This window comes from Pyxicephalus adspersus, chromosome 10 (assembly GCF_032062135.1).
Source record: "Pyxicephalus adspersus chromosome 10, UCB_Pads_2.0, whole genome shotgun sequence".
NCBI lineage: Eukaryota > Metazoa > Chordata > Amphibia > Anura > Pyxicephalidae > Pyxicephalus > Pyxicephalus adspersus.
In genome coordinates this window covers 54477899-54493508 of record NC_092867.1, presented here as the reverse complement: position 1 = coordinate 54493508, position 15610 = coordinate 54477899, and the positions used below count along the sequence as shown (strand labels likewise).

Here is a 15610-nt window from a genome sequence, read left to right as displayed (position 1 = left end):
TCCAGCTATGATAAAGCCTTTAAAGAAGGGGTGCCAAACATGCAGCTTTTGGGCTCCTTCCATGCAGTCTGTTGAGGATCTGCTTTGTTGCACCTTCAGCAGACTCCAGGTAAAGCACCTATAGCTGTTTTCAGGTGGTAGAAGCTGACTGCAGTGTTGTACCTACCCACTTTTACCATTTAATGTGGCAGGTTGCAGTGGTTGACCAGTGGCAAGTCAACCACTGTGGCGGGCTGGTACTTAGCAGCTGTAGACATCAATCACCACTGCTGTGTGGAAGGAGTGATGACTCCACAGGAATCAGTGTGAGTGACAGATGCAGGTTACTTCCTGCTCTATTCTCAATCTGGTGCTGGAAAAGCTTAAAGGGCCGTCTACTTTTTCCCCAAACGTGAGCCCTTAACACAGATCTCATTTTGTTCTACAATGGATGGAAAGAAATCAGTTGCATTATGATTTGGTTTTTGTGACACAGTCTTTTATAACATTTTTTTTTTCAATGCCAGACAAGTTAATTGTGCTAAAATAATGGCAACATATCGCATATACCGTGTTTCCCCGATTTTAAGAGATCCCCATTAAATAAGCCACCCCCGATTTTTGAAAAAATAATTAAAATAAGACACTCACCCGTGAATAAGACATCCCCCGATATTTGATCCTGTGTGTGTCTCCTTGATGCTGGCTGCAGCACGTGTCTGCTCCTGGCTGCAGTCCAGAGTGAAACTGAAAGTAACAAGCCGGCATTCTGCACCAGGAAGCAAGCTGCTGATCCCTGCCCTAACGGAGATCCCTACACTTAACCGCTCTCCTTCATAGAATAGTACAGAAGAGTGAACTGATGAACAGGCTGACAGACTGATGTCAGGGGTCTGCTATATGCATGCTAGTTTTTCCCCTCAGAGAAGCACGACTATTTATCTTGGAAAATAAACATCTGTCCAGTGTGCAAAGCTTAGGAAGGACTTTATTTCTTCCCTAAGCTTTTGTCCAATTGATCAATGTGGTGTCAATCCAAAGGTCTGCGGGTAGATCTAGTCAGGGCTTCTCGCTGATATAGCTATCAATCACAACTTCAAGAGCTGCAACACTGCCGTTTTACTGTGGTTGAAACAGAATTGTCAAAAAAGTGACTTTTCATAGGCAGGTGTTTACAAAATGTTCCAGGAGGTCCCTTGAGCAAAAAAATTTGCTTTTTATGGGTGGCCTACAATAAATATGAGATTTTATAGTTTGATCAAAGTTTTACTTTTGAATAAAACATTTAGGCACAAGGAGCTAACATGTTTGGAAAAAGAAAAACACACTCATACAACAATATTGGTGGGAAAGGTAGGAGCTTTATTAAAAAGAACGCTATAAAAGTGACGGCAGACGATATTTACAGATAAAGGCGAAGACAATTAGCGTAATCCACTTTGTGAGCTTCCTGCGCCTGGGTGCTCAGGACTGTGACGGCTCTAAGAAAAAAAAAAAAAAAAAAGAAAGGAAATTAAATCAGGATCCGTTTTTATATATTCACAAAAGTAGTTCAGTTAAAGAAACAGAGTCTCTTCTGCAGTGTATGTGTGATTCTTTTCACTGCTAATAATGACACATCAAACTATAGACATACTTCTAGGGGTGACTGAGGTTGCTAAGAATCATGTCAACTCATTGATTACTCTTGAGAGGAATTATTTGGGCAGCACAGCAATAAGTTCATCTCTATCCCTTTGCTTTCTCCTTCTATCAGATGCTTGTCAGAACAGATTGTATATTTTATGCTGCTTCTTCTCCTAGACTTGCCCTTTTCTACAGGGGCTGAAATGAATAAATAATAAAAGTTACATTTAGGTACTTGCACTGGTTGCATTTGTAAAACAATACATACATTTATTATGATTAGTGATTACAGAGATGCATTATTTTGTATCTGCCTTCAGATTTCACACAAAAATCTGACTTCAGATTTCACACCCAGGCTTCAATCACCTTCTTTTTCTTTTTGTCTTTCTTCTTTCGCCTTCTTTCTGGATCGTCTTCCCTCTGCTTCTTCTTCTTTTTCCTGTGATCAGAGTCCGACGGTGTTTCTGTGACATGAAAAAAGAGATAGCCTGTCAGTGACGTGTGCAGTCCCACCAATCACCTGATCCATACTCTGTACTGACCTGGGGGAGCTGGCTCTTGTGTTCTGCTCTGTTTGTGTTTTTTGTTTTTCTTCTTTGGAGGTTGTATGTGCATCAGTCGACACTGTTCTGGAAGCTAAAAACACAAATACAGGCATTGAGTCCAATGAAACATCTTGATACTTAACACATAACCCTACCCCTTTCCACTGGAACAATAACACAGTGCAACATCGTACAGCTTTTAAAATGTTGAGCTTAAGCCAATTTCACAACTATATCTTAGCATGCGAAAAGCACAGACGAGAAATCAAGAAATTACATTTTACATGAGTTATCTAAACTTTTTCCTAGATCACACAAACATACTAAATACAAAAAGGGTAATTTAATTATATCAGAGTGATGCTTGGACAGACTCTTACACAAAGCCCAAGGTTTCATCCGAATCCTGGGCCATCAGTTCTAAGTATTTTCTGAGCTTGTTACTACCTCCTACCAAGTTACATATTGAACCATCACTATGACAGGTTACCTTAACGTCTAATAAAATGTGCAGGAACTTTCTTATTTCTTGCTGCTAGGCAAACTATAGCCAGAGCATGGAGATGGCTAACCCAAAATTTATGTGTTATTCAGCAAGTTTCATGTTCACTGCAAACACAATACATTGCTACACTTGTTTAATATATAGTCATCAAGGATATAAAACATACACTGTGATAGCAGACAGAGCAGCACACTGTGATCACAATGTGGATGGAGTGGTGGCACTTAACTCTTAGTAGGTCTCACACAGCCTACTCTAGCATCCATAGACTAGAACTCGGACTCTGATCCCTTACAGCTCATCCATCTTCTTTGCTCTACTTACACCACATCTAAATATAGCCTTAGATATTTCACCTTAAGTATTTTTACACCAAGAGCATAAATTAAAAATATAGCAGCTTACCAATTTACATCAGGTGGCTGCATTATTTTTTCAGGTTAAATAGATTTTCTGCAAGTACAGAAAAACATCTGGTAAAAATCCCAATCTTTTGAGTTGAATTCAGCTCAGCTCATAGGAATTTACAAACGGTCAGCTCTTTCACTGTAAACTTAATAACAGGTCTCCCTAAATCCCTAGGTACTTGGATCAGTCCATCCATATTCAGGGCTCAAAGAACTACTATTTCAACATCGGGCACCGTTACATGCCCAAATTCCAAGCGCCAAATTTAAGTGCTTTAGGAATTAATCCAGGGAATTGGAACAAAATTGGATACACCAATACACTCTGCCATTTCCCTTTCATGCCTTTGGATTGAATCATCATCATCAATCCACCTGGACTCCAAACACATCTCCGCTGCTCCCATCATGAACTGTCTTTTCACCAAACCATCTTTCTGACTTCTGATTCATGTATTCCACTTACAATTCTCACTACAACCCACATTACAGCTGCTGCTCACATGGATGTCAGTTTGCCACATTGTTTAATATGTGCTCATGTGATTTACCCTTATTTGTTACTATGTATCATTCACCCTGTACTCTATTGCTGGCCACATCCCGTCCAACACTGATCCCCCCACAACCTCTCTCTTCCCTACAATTTCAGCAAGATACTCCCTCCTCCCAACCTCAATCTCCTACACCCAACTCAAAAATTCTTACCCCCTCTCTGGAGGTCTATGCAATGCCAGATCTGTCTACAATAAACTAACCTCTACCCACAACTTTAATCTCTGTAAATCTCTAAACTTCCTGGCACTCACTGAAACTTGGCTTTCCTCCTCAGACTCTGCGTCTGTTGCTGCACTCTCTTATGGAGGCCTGCACTTCACACCCCTGGTCTCATACAATACTTTAGCACTGTACTCACTGTCGCCAAGCAAAATTATTTCTCCGCTGTCATATCCTCTCAAGCTTCCAACCCATTCAGCCTCTTCTCAACAATTGGCTCTCTCCTAATCCCCTCAACAATTGGCTCTATCCTAATCCCCACACAACTACCTTCTCTGCCCAAGACATTTTCACCTACATGCTATTATTCACTAAACCCCTCCCTACCTTCTAGCTACCACCCTATCTTCCTTCTCCCATATGTTTACAAATTTCTTGAGCACCTTGTCTAAGAAAGACTCACTGACTATCTAAACACCAACTCTCTCCCTGTTGGTGTCCCCCAAGGGTCAGTCCTTGGACTAGTTCTCCTTTCTCTCTACACCTTCTCACTCTGCAGTCTCATAACCTCCTCTGGCTTACAGTACCATCTGTATGCTGATGACACTCAAATCTATCTGTCCACTCCTGACTTTTTATCCCTCAGTCCCGGATAACGTTTCGGAAACACAACCTGAATAAAACCAAAGTCATCATCCCCCCCCAAGTTACATATCTCCCCCTGACATATTCCTAACTGTTAACACTGGTATTCGTGCCTCCCCTCAGGCACATTGTCTTGGCATCACATTGGAATCTGCCCTCCCTTTTACCCCCCATATTTAGAACCTTTTTCAGGTCCTCTCACTTTCACCTGCACAACATCTACAAAATCCACCCCTACCTGTCACCAGACACCACCAAACTCCTTGTACATGCTCTTATCTCTCGTCTGGACTATTGTAACATCCTCCTCTCAGGTATTCCACTAACCCGACTCTTTCCTCTACAATCTATTATGAATGCTGCAGCCAGACTCATCCATCCTGCCTACCACTCCTCTTCTGCTTCATCTCTTTGTAGTTCTCTTCATTGGCTTCCATTTCACCTTGGAATCAATTCAAGCTCCTGTGCTTTGCCTTCAAAAATCCATCCACAGTTCTTGTCCCACTTAAATAAACCCCTAGCTGTTCTTTTCGCTCTTCCAATGACCTACTAATGACTTCCTCATTCATAACCTCATCACACGCACAGCTCCAAGACTTTTCTAGAGCTGCCCCAACTCTCTGGATTGTAAGCGCTTTGGGGCAGGGTCCTCTACTCCTCCCGTGTCACTGTCTGTGTCAGGCTGTCATATTCGGGTATTCCCCTGCAAAAAGCAGTAATCCCGAGACACTCAGGGTCGCTAAAAAAAAAAAAAAAAAAAAAAAAAAAACCCCACACACCCTTGTTCCTTTGGCGTCCCCCGGCGTCCTGCTCATTCGTCCAGGTCCTCGGAACACGTCCCCCTTCTTTGATCTTCTCCCGGCGACTGCAGAGACGTTCTCCAGGGTTTCCCGATGACGTTAGTGCATGCGTCGGTTCGTGCGGAAGGTGCAGCGGGAAATTCAAGTAATTTTGTATTGTATTCAATACAAAATAACTGTATTGAGTCCGATACAAAGAAATCTTTATGTATATATAATAAATGCTACTTTACAATTCAATGCAAAAAACTAACGCTTTTTGCCTGAAAATACAGGCAGAATTAGAATGCTAGGGGGGGTTAAGGTACATCTCTGCGGAATATGTGAATAATTTATTAGTAATAACAACAACAAAAACAACAACATGTACAGAGGTTGCTGCAAGAATATGCAGACCCTTTTAGTGATCAAAGAAAGACATATAGACACTTTTTACCGGGCCAGCATGAAGTCTGAATCCAGTCAGTAGTGCCCCTGTTAAAGGTGTAAAGGAGTTTCCACAAATTGGAGGCTTCTCAATTAGGGAACGGAGACTGCTATTATCCTGAGAACCCGGAGTGTCGATCATACCTGAAGAGGGTTGTAAAACATTAAAAGATGGTTTGAGTTTATCTATCATTTAAAGAACAAAGCAAAACATACAGTTGGAAGGCCCTCCAGGGCAGTGATAGGAGGGGGAAAGCTTCCGATCCCAGACTGGGAATTCAACATTACATTTACAAGATATATATATATTTATGGGTTTGTTTACATGGAAAGCTAGCAGGCAGTTCCAATGATTTTGTCCCCTTGTTAACCAATAAACTATTGCTACTCACTGAATGAAAAAAATAAAAGAATTGTGAAGATGACAGGCAGTAACAGACATTGCAGCTGATTCTATTTTCCAACAATACCTGAAGCATCTGACAGTTTGCTGTCTGTTTAACTCTTTGTCTAAACAAATGTCTCTGCCTGTCAACCATTAAAAATAAAGGCAATGAGGTTAGAGGCAGCTACATGCAGATGTTAAGCAGTAACTGAACTTTTGTGTGTGCTAACCCTTAGGTTGGTGTGGATAGAGGTCAGTTTTAAAACCTGCAACAGAAGAAATTAAAAGGCTGATATGTGGTAATTTCATGTTCATATGAGACATGGTATTGATAACTATCATGACCATTCCAATATTTTACATTTGGTACAAACTGTCTAACACTACTGTATATTGTGTCCCTGTATGTGCTCAAAGGAGGTGAGTACTTTTCCCATAATAGTGTCACCAAAAGACTCAATAAGGCACGTTTACACACATAGCTGTAGTTTTGTTTCATTAGCCTTGGCTCATGGGGTGATCTGAGTGCACTTATTCTTAGGCTTCATGCAAGTACTCAGGGAAGTTAGACATGGATCTTATATACAATGAAGGTATCTCCCTACACATTCAATAAAGATTTGCCTGCCCCAAAAATTATGCTTAAGCACATACAAAAGACCAAGAAAGACTGGATTAAAATTGGCAAAAGGTCTAAATTATATTTAGCATATTAGTGAAAGCATTACACACAATATATAAAAAATTTAAGATTTTTAGGATAGTATATATAGTGCGATTCAGGCTTCCCCATACAGACTGCTGGGGGAGATTGCCTGTTGTGCTAGACATAAGAGAGTATCTTTTGTTTGTCAGGAACAGTCAAACATTCTACAGAACCTACAGATACATGTATAATCATGAGATTTAGCCAGCAACATGATGCCATACAAAGAATCTGGCAGAAGTATTGGCACATACTCAGCACAGATACCCAACTGAAAAGGTTAAATAATGATAAACCTCAACTAGTATATAGGAAACCTCCTTCATTCAAGTAATACCTCATGCACAGCCATTTTTCAACTATCAGCCCTCAAATATCAGACACTAAGGGAACCTTCAAATGTGGGAAATGTCCTCAATGCAACTGGATCAACAAAGCACTATTGTATTGTATTATACTTCCCAATGGAAAAACACATCACCCTAACCACTACATTGATTGCACAACTAAAGGAATTATAGATCTTATATTCTGCCAATGTGGATCCTTCTACGAGGGCAAAACAAGGAGGCAACTTAGAAGAAGGATACGTGAGCATATTTACTCCGTTACATCTGGAAGAATAACAATACCAGTTATTTTACATGTTGACACACAACACAACTACAACCCTAAACACACATAAGCACATAAAGCAAAATCCCAGAGGTGGAGACATAGATGCTTTTACGTTATGAAACCAAATGGTTTCAAATCAATCTCCAGGCAACCCAAAAACTGGGACTCAATGACATGCTTAGTTTCAAACCTTTCCTTCCCCATTGATCTTCATATCATACTTTTTCACCATTCAGAAATATTCATTTTATTATAAATTATTTTGTGTTATTTCATGTGATGACCCATGGTATCCTATGCACTTACCTATAAATGGTGCATTTTGCATATTAATAAAAACTGTATCATTTATATATTTAAATACACTTCCTTCATACACAAAATGTTGGACAATTTATTGAGTAATAACTGTATAACTAGTATTATATATTGTCATGTAATATGTACTATTGTATTGGATAACTACTGTACCATTTATACCTACTTTATTCTTCACTCACCCCAATCATCTATCTCCATTAATTTCCACTTATGCTACTTCTCCTATTACCATACACATTACAAATTGATAAATATCCCTACCTCCCTTCGCATCCCCTTCCCCTCTTATCACAAATTGTATTCATTTATTTCCATAATAGTCAGACTCCAACTCCAGGCACACCCTCTCTCCTCCCCTGGTACCCACCCCGCAAGACAAGCGGGGGACCCGGAGTCCTGATGGGTACGCCCGTTCGCCTAAGGCCATCTGCCGCAGCGATTGACTAGCAATCCCTCCCCAGTTAACTCGCAGCTTAGCTGTGATTTGTCGAGCCACCCCTGTTTCTTAGTGGGGTGGCTCGATTAGCCGAGCGGTATGGACACAGCGGAAGTAGATTCACCCCCACCCATGCGTGGGTGATGACCTAATCTTTGGAAACTCAGAATGGGCGGAAGAAGGCTCCCTTCTTCTATTTACACACACGCCAACATCACTTCCAGCATGTGCGCTATGTATCCTCTTAATAATCTATATATTTAAAAATGGATGTATGTATGTTCCAACATCACTTGAAAACACAGAGACATTTCAACCAAACTTGCTATACATTTGACTCATGTGAGTGCACCAGTCATATTTTTACAGCGCTGTGCTATATGTCAGAGCTATATTTGGATGTATGTATGTCATCACTAGGAAATGCATGGAGACATTTCAACCAAACTTGCTATACATTTGACTCATGTGAGTGCACCAGTCATATTTTTACAGCGCTGTGCTATATGTCAGAGCTATATTTGGATGTATGTATGTCATCACTAGGAAATGCATGGAGACATTTCAACCAAACGTGCTATGTTCCACCATCACTCGGAAACGCATTGAGACATTTAAACCAAACTTGCTAGACATATGACTCACACTCATGCGAGTGTACTGCTGATCTTTGTACAGCGCTGTGGTATATGTCAGAGGCATATTTGCATGTATGTATGTATGTATGTATGTATGTGTGTATGTGTGTATGCATTGCTCAATGACTGTGTGGCTTTCGCTTACATACTTTTTTTGGACTCTTTTACAAATTTCTGGCCTGTAATAACGCCTAAAAAAAAATTTAAACACCATAGACAAGAAAATCCCAAAGACAGGAATAAAAGACTTGCCACGCTGCGTGAGAGAGCTACTACATCTAGAGTTTCAGTTACAGTACAACAGCGTGAGACCTGAGTACAGGAAATGAGAAAAAGAGCTACTACATCTAGAGCCTCAGAGGCAGTACAACAGTGTGAAACCCGAGTACACGAAATGAGAGAAAGAACCTGACGATCACGGACTGCACAACATTTTAGTCTAGCATTGGAAGGATTCCACTATGGTCCACATAAAGACTACTCGCTGCATGCAAGTGTTACCATCGGTAAAATAGAAATGGTTTGTAGTTACTGTCAAGCCAAGAAGTTAAAATCTGAGTCTCCTCATATTTGCAGCAAAAAAGGGAAAGTAACTCTGCCAACTGGAAACACCACTACAAGAGCTTTGGAATTACACATCAGCAAATACATCAGAGTCAAAACATTTTCTTAATAACATCAGAAAATACAACTCATGTTTCCAAATTACATCATTTGGCGCCACATCAATTGTTCAACAGCCTGGATTTCCAGCCACATTCAGGGCAAATTTACCATAAAGCGGGATCGTTACTTCCGCTGCCAGATCAACCACCAAAATTTCTACAACTATATTTTATTGAAAACGAACTAATAGAAACTGACCAGATTGTCTGAAAGTTACAAAAGGATGTTTCATCAGCACAATGTTCTTATTAAAACAACATTGTAAAGAATGTCATTATTTAGGTAATATAATTCTATTTTAATTTAATTGTATAATGGACCTTTAAAACCTGTAAAAAAAAACATTTTTTTTTTAACACTATAGCTTTATTAGATTCCTTTTCCTATAGATTATAAGATTGCAATAAATAAATGCCCAGGCAACGTCGGGTAATCAGCTAGTACCATATAATATAGGAGAATGCAATGCATTACCCTGTAGTGGTCTTTTTGAAGATCCTGCAACCAACTTCGACTTTCCCCACCTCATTACCAGTTATTTGTGGGGTACGTTTTCTCTTCTTTGACATTTGAATCTACGATATATCATCTAGTTTTAGGATAATTAACTATTGAATAACAAATAATTACCATAATGCTTAAAGAGGATTTGTACCTATAATCATGCAGAACATTATGTTCCAATATTAGATTTTAAAGGCCACAGACCACTCATAATACAAATACTCGTTTGATGATTCTCTGTCATTGTGATTCTGTTTCTGATACAATGAGAAAAATGCTTATGAATTTTTTCACACAGTCACTTTTATGGTCGCTTCCTATCCCCTGATAAAGCAGTGTCGCGCTTGAGACAAGTACCATCTTGACTCCTTCAGCTTATTACATAGGCGACTTATGTCTAGCACACCAGGCAATCTCCCTCACTAGTGTGTATAGGGGAGCCTGAATCACACTATATATTTATATTTTAAATTGTATATAATACTTTCACCATCATGCTAAATATAATTTAGACTTTTTGCCAGCTTAAACCCAGTCTTTCTTGAACTTTTGTATGCACTTAGACATCGATCTCATTTTTACACAGAGAATAATAAACAAAAATGTATAATCCAAAGATATCCAGGATGGATTAAGTTTTTCTAAAGCAGAAGCAGGTGTAAAAGCTCTGGGAAAATAAATAGTAGCTACTGTTTTGCATTATATATAAATATTTAATATATTCATTCACTCTTTATCTTTAATATCAGGGAGATAATATAGGGTTGTGCTACACAACAACGAACAACAAAATACTTTTATTTTCTTACCTGGAAGGTCCGGAAGAAAATTGCTGAGCTTTTCTTTGACTTTTTTACCGCAGAATTTACCAAACGCATGTTCTAGGTTATAATGTAATATAAGATTGACACTGCCTGTGAGGTCTGAAAGCCCTGGAAGGAAAAAAAAAAAAAAGATAAGAACACCTGAGCAGAAAACATATGAAAAAAAACAAAAAAACAAGACAAGTGTGACAAAAGCGTTATAATAACATTCTTCAAACTACAGCCTGCTGCCAAAGCAAGGCAATGGGCATGTGACTGCTGGAACATGTGACCCCAGTATTCCCCAATCTGTCCATCATAATGTGATATTCCCATCCTGTGCATATCAGATGGTGCACAGTCTCCCCAGTACTCATCTGATGTACAATGTATCTTTCTCATCTATGTATATCAGATGAAAATCAGTCTCTTCAGTATTTACAAGGGCTTCATCGTGTATATACACACAGGGGTCATCCCCCAGTATATCAGTATACCCATCATATATATCAGAGGAGGGTGCCCCATCTTCCCAACATTCACCTACCCCCATCATGTATATCAGAGGAGGGTCCCCATCTCCCCAACATTCACCTAACCCCCCATCATGTATATTAGAGGAGGGTCCCCCCCTCCATTTTGACCCCTCCACTCACCTATCCCAACTATCAGTGTATCCCCTCCCCATCCCCCATGTCTCCCAGCACTCACCTGGCAGCTCCCTGAGCAGATAGAAAGGGCCAGAGGACCTCCTGGAGGCATCTTCACCCACAGGGACAGAGGAGGACAGGGATGGTGGGGGAGGTATTGGAGGTACTGAAGAATTAGGGGGCCCAGAGACCGACAAAGGCTTTCCTGGCCCAAAACCACCAGGAACCACCGGAGGGGCGCCCGAAGGACCAGTCGGGAGCGCAGGCGGCGGCTCTGAAGGAACGAAGAGAGCTGAGAATGGCTCCATGATCTTCCTAAACAGCCAACCAATCAAATATCTCCTCCTTCCTTTGGCTGTCCAATAGCAACGCGAAGCTAAAACCAGCCTCCTTGTAGAGTAGTTGCCATTGATAGGCTCATAAAATGAGGAAGGACGCTCCCCATGTGTATTCTTCGAACAACCAATAGGAACATTCAGCTCAACCTTACCTCCTACCCAAGCGCCGGTCCTGATTTGTTTACAGTAAAAGTGGGGCGTAAAATCTGCGGAAATTGTCCAATTACAGCAGGCGTCTCAAGTAACAGCTGGTGATAAGCCTAACGCTAAATCTGATTGGTGTAAGCTTGTCGCGTCTTGATGCTGAATGGGTAAAAATGGCTTGCAGAGGAGGAGCCGTAACATTGCCCTGTAATTACCCTGATTGGCGCCTACGTCACTCTTAAAGGACAACAGGAATTTGCCAACCGTGAGCTTTATTGGACATTGTGTACCACAAGAAGGTGGTGCTCTGCGTTTTGCATACCCTGATTGGTCAGGGATGTGTTCTCGCTCACAGTAGCTCCTTGTCAGTATAGAGCTGCAGTGACCATGGCGGTGATTGCACCTTTGCTGGCTCTTGTCTATGCGGCCCCTGGCCTATGGCGCTGGGTGTCACAGCCCTACTACCTTCTGTCGGCGCTGCTGTCCGCTTCTTTCCTATTCATCAGAAAGATCCCTCCGGTATGCACCGCGCTGCCCAGCCAGAGAGAGGACGGCAACCCCTGTGACTTTGACTGGGTAAGAACAGGCATGAGGTGTCAGGGAAACGCATGGGTGGTTTTATTTATTGGGGGAGGGTTGTGGGTCCGCGCTTGTAGGATAGTAGGTAGTCAGGCAGCTGTACTCTGACATTGTCTGACACTTCTGAAGCCCACAAGGTCATAATAAATGCTTTAGATCTTCATATACTAGAAATCTGGTAATTATTTTTGTTGATCTGATTTCCCAATAAGTATATGTCGCTAGATTAGGGTGTCTGGGGTCACCTAGAAAAAAGTCCTGCCATTGCTGTACTTATGTGGAACTCTGGACAAAATCTTGGGTTGTTCCCCTTTAAACCATTATTCCATCCTCTGCCAACATTATTTTTTATTATTATTGTCATCACCCGGCTGTCCCATTTTGGTTCTTGGAGGGCCCACGATCCACTCTTAGATCTGTGTTGTCCCATTTGGCTAAATTGAAACATAATCACATACCCACATCCATTGTGTTGGTGACCAAGATAACCTCCAAATGAACAGATTTAGAGTGATCCTAAAGGAAATATACCAGCCGTCCAATCGTAAGATAGTACTTAAAGCAGACCTGAAATTCTGGGGATCTGATTGGAGGAGGGCTCACAGTGTGTTCCCTGCTGTATACATTGTAATATGGTATGCAGGAGATTCTGGAAATTACCAACCTCAAAAATCTTTTCTAGGTTTTGGGGACTCAGGAGCTCCACATATGTTCTGCCACCTTTCTGGGTTCTCTTTAAGCATCAGAAATAAAATATTCCCAATCATTAGCATGAAAGACTATAGATTCTCTAGGCTATGGCCGTCCTCATCTCCCTGTGTCTGGAACTTGTAGATCCGGTTTATATCTTGCTTGGACCAGTTGGAATGAAGGTGCTGTATGGTGGCTATAGATTAGTGGATGGCACAGAAAGTGATTTAATCTCAAAGTGCTTTAATTTACAGGAAATTCTTGTTCTTGTGGGTGTCTGTCAGTACCCCAGCTTCCCTGCCTCCCTCTCTTCTCTCCTCTATAGAAGGACATGAGAACATGTCCCCCCCATCTTTATATGAAGTGTATGGTGCAGCCACAAGTGATCAAAGCCCAGTTTTATTTTACAGTGTTTCTTGGATTTACATTTGGAAGAGATGACCTTCATTTATATGATAATATTTATGTAGAATTAGCCAACCTCAAGTTAAAGTAAGTATGGTGAGCTGCCAATTGGGGGGGCACCACTGTAGGGTCACATAAGCTGGCAGGCACTATGCAACTACATTGGCTAAGCAGGCAAAGATCACTTTGGGGACACATTGACTGCAGCCAATATTGATCTGATCATGGTGGGTCACATGACATGTATGGCATCTACTAGAACATGCTACAGGCTGCCAAAGTTTTGCTATACATACTCGAAAAAAATATCTCTAATATGATATCTTTAATTTTATTGGCAGAGAGAAGTAGAGATATTGATGTTCCTCAGTGCCATTGTTATGATGAAGAATAGACGAAGCAGTAAGTGTCCCTTATTTAATATCAATATTTGTATGTACGGTAGAATGTACTTGATATTATATAACATGTCAGTGCTATATAAATACAAGATAATAAAATGGTGGTGCATAGATGTATCTAAAAATTGCATGCAGTGTCTCCTGCTTTTTCACAAGATGTCCCCAGGAGGAATTGGGAAAGACTTTGCGTTGCAGGGTGTCATAGACCCACCCCCAGAGCTCAGCAACATGAGTGTACAGTCTTTTAATGCCATGAAACCAAGAAAATAAAGCATTTCCTGGGGGATTCGTAGTAATGGAGTTGCCAGGTACTTTTTATGATATCCAACAGTCACATGAGACAGGCAAGTTAGAGCGGGACCGCTGCCTGTAGAAATGTACACCCTGACACAAGGTTTTTGCTGTAGTGCAAATGTAAGGAGATCATACCGGACCTGGTGGATCCACTATGGTGACACTGGCTCTTTCAGCTCAAGATATAGTCTGTGACCTAGTTGAATGGGCAGTGAGGGTTGGCATAGGAATAGTAATGCACTAAGCCAACTGCATGCCACTTCCAGTCTTTAAGACAGAACCCACACCATTCCTGGATGCCAGGCACAGCACATGCCCAGCTAGCACCCAAAGTTCCACTGAACAACTTTCTCCTCTAGATGTATCAGGTGGTTGGAGAATATCAACTGGTCACAATGCTACGGGAGACTGCTGTAGCCCAGGGCATTCTCAGCCACATGCCATTCCTGACCTCCAGCTCACTTTTCTGCTCATTTTCTGCTGCCCATGTGTTGCTCTGATTAATTTATTCCTTTTGATTTCAGTTACAATTGAACAGCATATTGGGAACATCTTCATGTTCAGTAAAGTTGCCAATACAATTTTGTTCTTCCGCTTGGACCTCCGTATGGGCCTGCTGTATGTCACTCTGTGCCTAGGTGAGTGCTAATTATCGGTAGGTAGGAATTATCAGTAGGAACTTCCAGGGTTTGCCTTTTGAATTTCCAGCTTGGTGTTCTACTTTGGTGCCAGTAGTTCAAAATAAACGCTGATTCTGTCAGGGTGAGTGGGTTACCCTCATCCAGGCTGTGCCAGAGAGGACGGAATAATTCCCTAATTCCTTTGGCTCCCTGGTTCCATGCAGCTTTTTCTATAAACTGGTCAGGGCTGTGGTTGCAGGCACTGGTGTCATCCCCTACAATGAAGTACCAATAGTTCTACTTTGTAAGTGGAGAATGCCTAGGACCCAACCACAATCACAGAGGTTGGATAGAAAAGGATTCATACTAATCTCCAGAAGAGCAAAGCGATTTAATTCACAAACTGCTATTTAAAATCCTCCCCCAATTTACCCAAACATTTAACCGTTGCACTGTGGGGGTTTTCTAAATCCTCAAGTTAAGCTTTATTGATCAGGTGTCAGGGTCTCTTTAAATTACTGAAAACACAGAATAAAATTTGAATTTACAATAATAGTGGTCTTTAGAGCAATTTGGGAAACTTTCCAAACGCTAGATCTTGCAGAATGAATGGATGAGTAGGTGTCCAGCTTGGGTATTGGGATCATTCAGTCCTTGAACTGCTTCTTCTAGTAATAATAAGTACCGGTAGCTTCTTCATTACATAAAGAAGGGAAAATGAATGTTTCTTTTTTTTTTTTTTTTTTTTTTTTTTTTTTT

The 15610-nt window shown here is 41.0% G+C and overlaps 2 protein-coding genes across 2 annotated transcripts in view; one reads left to right on the top strand and one right to left on the bottom strand.

Annotated features, from left to right (window-relative positions):
- Nucleotides 1-1320: 1320 nt before the first annotated feature.
- Nucleotides 1321-11805, bottom strand: MED19 (mediator complex subunit 19). The gene is made up of 6 exons (XM_072424913.1): nucleotides 11442-11805; nucleotides 10737-10859; nucleotides 5664-5797; nucleotides 2151-2244; nucleotides 1975-2072; nucleotides 1321-1460 (listed from the first exon to the last, which is right to left on the bottom strand). The coding sequence occupies exons 1-6, from the start codon at nucleotides 11686-11688 to the stop codon at nucleotides 1404-1406; spliced, it is 753 nt and encodes a 250-aa protein (XP_072281014.1). The 5' UTR covers nucleotides 11689-11805; the 3' UTR covers nucleotides 1321-1403.
- A 316-nt stretch (nucleotides 11806-12121) lies between these two features.
- TMX2 (thioredoxin related transmembrane protein 2) overlaps nucleotides 12122-15610 on the top strand; it is a gene marked incomplete in the record, with an annotated part of 8427 nt that continues 4938 nt past the window's right edge. The window contains 3 exon segments of the mRNA XM_072424912.1: nucleotides 12122-12438; nucleotides 13878-13938; nucleotides 14756-14869. Of these exon segments, the coding sequence (XP_072281013.1) occupies nucleotides 12250-12438; nucleotides 13878-13938; nucleotides 14756-14869 (364 nt within the window).